Here is a 6,768-nt window from a genome sequence, read left to right as displayed (position 1 = left end):
GTATGTGTTTAATAGGACAAGAAATTATTAAGAACTCTTACAAGACACATATCTAAAGTGTTAATACGTTTACTAACTTTAAATCTTAAACTACGTTTACACTGTCACAATTAACATAACATGCTTGCGGCAATAATAGCATTCTCCATATAAAATCCATACAGAAAGGTAGAAATAAGCTTTATTATTTGCAAGCGTAAATTTATTTATATATTACAACCTATTAAACATTTTTGGTGTACTACATTTAAAGAAAAAAATAATATATACAATTATACGAAATAAAATCATAGGGTTCTAGTTTTTGAAAGCTTGATAACTCTAATCAATAATTTTAACATACCTGTCTTTATCAGAAAAAAAATGACATTTCATATGAAATTTGATAAAAAAATTTTATGAAAGTTGAAATTGCTTTCGTCGAAGGTTGCAGTTCTTTTCGTAGAGAACTCAATAATTGTTTAATAAGTTAGTGTTAATCCCTTCGAATTTCTTAGAGATCTTAAAAAGTTTCAAGTTTTGACGGAAAATAATTTAATTTTTATAAAACTCGAAGAACTTGAGTTTGCGGTTAGATTTGTTAACAACGAACGGTTTTCAATTACTTCCTTGGCATACAGTTCATAATGTGAGTATACTTTAGTTATATTAAAACTATTTCTTAGTAAAACTAGTACTTCGTGAGTTTTATATTACAATGAAAATAAAGTGATTACTTTTATTTAAGTAGAAGAAAGTGGATTTTTCGATTTTTCATTTATTGGAAAAATCGCTTTAATGTTGTCATTATTAAGAAGCGATAAATAGTTTCTGCGGTTAATACCGATAGTTTCTAATAGTTTTTCGTGTATAGTAGAACCACCAATAAATATTTGCAAGTTCTCCAATTTGTTTGCATTCCATCTTTTTCCCAGTACCTTCTGCTAAAAGAATCTTTTTTCGGTCGCTACACCCTCAATACTCGCCATATAGTAAAACTATTTTTTTTGGAAAAAAAATACATATTTCTTAATCTCTTAGGATTGTTCGAGGCTATATAGTCAACTGATTTTTAAATAGTTCAAAAAATTAAATTTAAAATTATTTAAACTAAAGGATCCTGCAGTGTTTGAATATATTAAACGCCCGATAAGTATCAAGGTGTAAAAAATTATAAAATTAAGAGTGAAACGAAAAACAATATGTCGGCTTAAATTTGGTCGTGCGACCCGAAGGTATCTGTGACTCGTCATTTAAACGAAGCAGTGTTGTTCAATAATAAATGTCAACATTTATGTATTTTAATAGCGAATTTTTACGATTTCTGGAACATTCTGCACAACATTCATTTTCGTCATTTTTGACGAGCCCATGACACTCAACATGACAGGGTTCTTATAAATACTCAATATAAAGTGCAAGAGGTTTTATGCCACATTTCAATTTCTATTCTTTCAAATAATTAAATATTTTCATCAGTGATATATGCTATAATACTGAGTTAAAAGCAAGGTAGCCTGAGAGCTCACATTGATATTTTTGACATCCCTGTGTATATCATAAAAAAATGACATTTATAAAATTAAGTGAAATAAATTCTTTTATGTTGAAGTTGCTTTTGTTGAAGTTGCATTTGTTAAAGTTGCATTTGTTAAAGGTTAGCTATTTCGTTCAGAATTCAGTTGTTTAACGAATATAAGGTGTTAATTAATTTGTAAGTCTTAAAGATATTAAAATGTTTCAATTTTTGACATAAAGCACTTAAATTTTTTTAATAGTTAAAGAACTTGAAACTTCGACTAAATTTGTTGGCAACGAAAGTTGCCCAATTGCATTGTAAATTGCACGGTTCTCAGTCTGAGTACTCTAAAAAAATACTGAGCAAATTGTTATTAAATTAGGTATTCGCACGATATTAAAATAATGAACTTTAAAATAGAATGAAAATAAATTAGTCACGACCTTCCACTTATATTATATTAGAAGTTTGACAGTCTATATGTGAAGGATCTATATCAACGACTCATGTGGTAGCCAATTGATGCCATCTTTTTCTGATAACATTTCATTTCAATAGACCATATGTTTGATATATTTGACTTTGTGAATTTATGATATCTAAATTATATTCAATTAGTTTCTATTTCTTTTACAAGACTTAATCAATAACAGCATGGCATCACAATGTAAGGACGCAAACCATGATACCGTCGTTGTCTGCATTGAGTTGTAAGTATACTCTATAGTAAAATATATTTCTATAATGTTTTTATTTGCTTTATACTGTATTTGTGCTTAACACTTCAGGACTCATGGGTCAATGACCGGTACAGTCAAATTCAACGACATTGAGGAGGTTCAAATTATTCGTAATGTTCTGGATGATTGTGATGTTTTGCAAACGGAGGTGTTCAAGTCAGGAATATTGGGGCTAACATGGCATGAAGAGGTTTTTAAAGAACAGGGCGTATTTCATGTCCCGAGTGTAATTCATCTTATAAGAGTATTTACGGAGGACATGGTTAATGAAGGCAATTTTTGGTTAGAAAGTGGTGAAAATGATTCATTCCCAAGTCAGAGTGGTAAAAACCTCAAAATTGATTGTGAACCTCCCACTACAAAACTATCAAAAATACTTGATCTTTGCTTCATGATTTTGCATCACTTTTCTCCAAACATGGACCCAATTGAAAGAGAAAGCATTTCCGATGATATTAATTGGATGAAGAAAACTCGGTCAATGCATTTAAATAATGGTGAGATTGGGCGCAATTGGCATAAATTTTTCTGCAAGTTTTGCGAAGGAGACTGTATGTGGGTTCAACTTGATTTGTCAACACCACAAAATAAGATGAAGCGAAAAGTTAAAGATCAAGACAAAAAGTTTGATGATTACAAAAAGGTGTGTGTTTCTGAAAAACAGCCTACGAAAACATTTATGGCAGCTGATCATGATCCATGGAACTACACTGGACCCGAGCCACCGTGGGCAAATAGCGATGTAGATTGGTCCAAACTTCCATGGCGCGATATGCTTATAAGACCGATACCGTCGCATGAACTTCCATGGCGAGATGAGGATGGCGCTTGGGGTGGTGCTGATGTTGATATCGATGCTGAAGTTAAAAGTGATGTTGACTTTGATGTTGGACAGGATATTGGGAACACGACACCGCCTGCGCATTATGCAGATAGTGTTGAACAACGTTTCTGTGAGTTAACAGAGCTACACGGTATAAACGATGACGAATCTCCCGTCAATCCATATATCTGTGATATGTGGGATACTGAATGTGCTGATTAAAATTTTAAATCAAACTAAAACAAGTATTAACATGAATGCTCCTAAAATGTTATTATTCATGTTAATGTCATTCTTATCAACAATTAATGATTCCTTTAAGTTTTCATTTGTAACTTAATTTTTTAAATAATAAACTAAATGAAAATGTTAACACAAATGCGTAAGAATTAATAAAGTAATTTAAAACAATTATTTTTATATTATTATATTACCAAATTGAAATTATTTGGTATAATCATAATTTTATATAGCTTTATATAATATAAGCAATAAATAAACTACGTATTGTAAGATTCTTCTATCGACGATTCTCTATTTGGATACACTTGACAATATGAGCCCTTTTAGGACAATTCAAAAAAATATAACAGAATTTTTTATATTTGTATTTATTCCGCAAAATGTAAATTAAATCTTTTTTATATAAATTTTACTACAGGAAGAGAGATACAATTTTGAATATTAAACAAGACGGAATATTTAAATATTTTAAGACATGTATTGATTAAAGCCTGACCTCTAAATAACAGTGTTAACAACTTTCATAGAATAGAATATAATATGAACAGAATATATTACATCGTCACTTTATAATCAATATTTTGTCCTATAATATATTGGCATTAACTAATATAAAATTAAAATTAGAAAGAATATTTATTTATTTTTTTAACATTATTCTAAAAATATTCTCTTACAGAAATTATCGTTTCGCAATCTAACATTTCATTCATAACATTTGTGTACTAGAATATATACTTCATACCTTTATATGAAGAAAAATATGAATTTCTAAAGAATATTTCTATAATTATTTCGTTGTGACATCTGAATGGATTCTTTTTTTAGAGTATACTAAAAATATTCTTTTATAGAAGTTTTCCTTTGGCGAGTCAATATTTCAGTCATAACTTTTGTGTCCTAGAATATATTTTTTATATCTTTATATAAAATGATGGAGTAATTTCTGAAGAATATTTTTATAACTATTTCATTGTGATAGCTTATCGGATTTTTTTTTAAATATTCTAAAACAATACAATTCTATTCATTCATAACTTTTGTGTTCCAGAATATACTTCTTATAACCTTATATGAAATAAAAGAATTATTTCTGATGAATATTTCTAAATATATTTTTCTGTATATAATGCTGCTAGTATAACTTACGAATATATTGAATTTAATTAATAAAATATATTTTATTTTCATATAATTATAACTACAATATTCTAATTTTCTCAACTCATTTTTTAGGCTTTATTTCTTACTTACATCGAATAATAGCAATTTGGCTTGTATTCTGCTTGTAATTTGTCCCATGTGAGAACGTTTTCCAGAATGGGAAAATAATGTAAAAGCATTTCTCGGCAACCATAAAACTAAAATCTGATTAACTTAATAGTGCACATATTCTTCATTTCCACGTATAAATCCTGACCACTATCAACTAAATCATTCTTAGGTTAACTGAACCGAATATTTTGCTGCGAATAATGTGCTTCCTGCTAACCTCAACCTCAGCACTCATCCAAATATTTGCATTCACAAAGACGCGAATATCTTTTGTTATGCGAAACTCCTTAAATGAGTATGAGTAATGCGATATTAGAAAGCCTGAGCATATGTGTTTGTGGGGGCAAGTTTGCGTGTTAATACACACATAAAACATTGTCTTCAAAATCTTTATCTAAAATGATGGACACAAAAGAAAATGAAGAAATATACGCAAAGAGAAAGATAACTGCCGGAAGAAGAGGTTAGCATGCAATTTAACTAGGGATACATTCCTTTAAGGATACTGTGCTAAAACAGTTTCAATAAAATTATAAGCAAAACTAATTTCAAAAACAGCAGGAAAACTAATGCTTATCTGATGTCCTAGGCTCAGTTTTTGTGTGATGTGGGTTTTCACGTAGGTGAAGGCAACAAACACCGGAAGACAATTAAATGCTCAAGGCAAATGCAATATAATCGTAAACTGAAATCCTTACTTTTGAGTAAACATCAGATAAAACGACTTTAGTTTTCACTAAAATATTCAAATAATTTAGGTTCGTTGTGAAAAACTAAAATTTCAAAGGTAGTACCTGTACATGGCCATTGTATATTTCAAGCAAAATATTAAATTTTTTTTCACATCACAAGAAAAGGAATATTGATGGACAATTCATTCAGTTTTTCCAAACAATTAGGAAAATTAATAACAATTAAATACCTTTGAAAAGTGGGCTCACAGTATATGACTTACAAATTAAAACGGGATAATGAATTATATAGATATTGTATTGTACTTACGATCTATTAGTATATAATAATTCGAAACAAAGGTACATTTAGCCAAAAATTCAATTATTGAAAAATAATAAAAATTTTCGTTGTTGCAATTCACTACTGTTCTATAAAAACCTCTCTATTGAAAAATTCTATTTATTATAAAATGAATATAAAAAATCTTACCCAATTCCGTTTCCTTAGAAAATTCACAAATGTTAGCTAGATTCAGTGTTACAAATTCCTTCCCTGTTATTAACATAAATATAATACCAGGCTTAGGTTCTAATGACTCAAGTTCTTTATCGTAGAATCTGCAAACTGGATTTGAGGCAATGCCTGTCTAGTTAAAATGTGCCCTGAGTCTATAAGGGGAAATCAAAGCACCAATTAATATTCTTAGACAACCCAATACTCAAATCATATATATTGCTAATTATAATTGGAATTATTGGCAGTCTTATATGTATGTAGCTTGCAAAATTTAAGTACCCAGATAATATTCTGTGTTGAAAGATGAGTTTACTACAAATTGAAGATATATACAGTATTGTCTCGATTTCACTCTTCTGTATTTATAATTTTCTCTCCTTCGCCTCTTCCAGTATGTTGATGACTTTCATGCCATATTTGGTCGTATTTGGTTCGTATAGGATACACCACATTTTGTCACAGATCACAGTGGCTGACATGGACTGGCTTGATGGACAGGTGTGTTTACTCAAACTATTTTTAGCCTTCGTCAAAGTATATGACATAAAACGCTAACTGACTAAAATTTTGATTAAAATCTTATAGCTTTTATATTTCTGTACTCCAGTTTTCTTCTCAATGAATCGCACACAGTAGTCACTTCTAAAAATGTTTTCAACTTTCTTGATGTTTTATTAATTGCATTTTTTTTGTTGACGGTACTCGGTCATTCAAAGTCCAAACAATTCTCCAAACCAACGAAATCGGTCAAGACATTAGAAAAATTATTCGGGGACTTGCATTCGTTTTCGTACACATTTTTTTATCCTTTCCTACTTAACAGTCTTTATTCTATGATAAAGACAAAGATAAAGATAAGGTTCACTCCACATTTATCTACTATCAAAAACTCATAGATGTCACTGCGCTAATAATGTTCACCGAAGCACACTCAGTGGATCTCGGAAAAATTGTGTTACACAAAGAATACATTTGATAAGAAGATTTTGAAAGCCTAA

The 6,768-nt window shown here is 29.7% G+C and overlaps 1 protein-coding gene across 1 annotated transcript; it reads left to right on the top strand.

The window, feature by feature from the left end:
• The first annotated feature begins 1,578 nt into the window (after positions 1-1,578).
• On the top strand, positions 1,579-3,372 carry LOC119662736. The gene is made up of 3 exons (XM_038072473.1): positions 1,579-1,636; positions 2,136-2,208; positions 2,287-3,372. The coding sequence occupies exons 2-3, from the start codon at positions 2,153-2,155 to the stop codon at positions 3,281-3,283; spliced, it is 1,053 nt and encodes a 350-aa protein (XP_037928401.1). The 5' UTR covers positions 1,579-1,636; positions 2,136-2,152; the 3' UTR covers positions 3,284-3,372.
• The last annotated feature ends 3,396 nt before the right edge of the window (positions 3,373-6,768 follow it).

The sequence above is a fragment of the Teleopsis dalmanni genome, chromosome X (genome assembly GCF_002237135.1).
Source record: "Teleopsis dalmanni isolate 2A chromosome X, ASM223713v2, whole genome shotgun sequence".
In the NCBI taxonomy this organism is placed as follows: Eukaryota; Metazoa; Arthropoda; class Insecta; order Diptera; family Diopsidae; genus Teleopsis; species Teleopsis dalmanni.
This window is presented reverse-complemented; position numbering and strand designations above follow the sequence as displayed.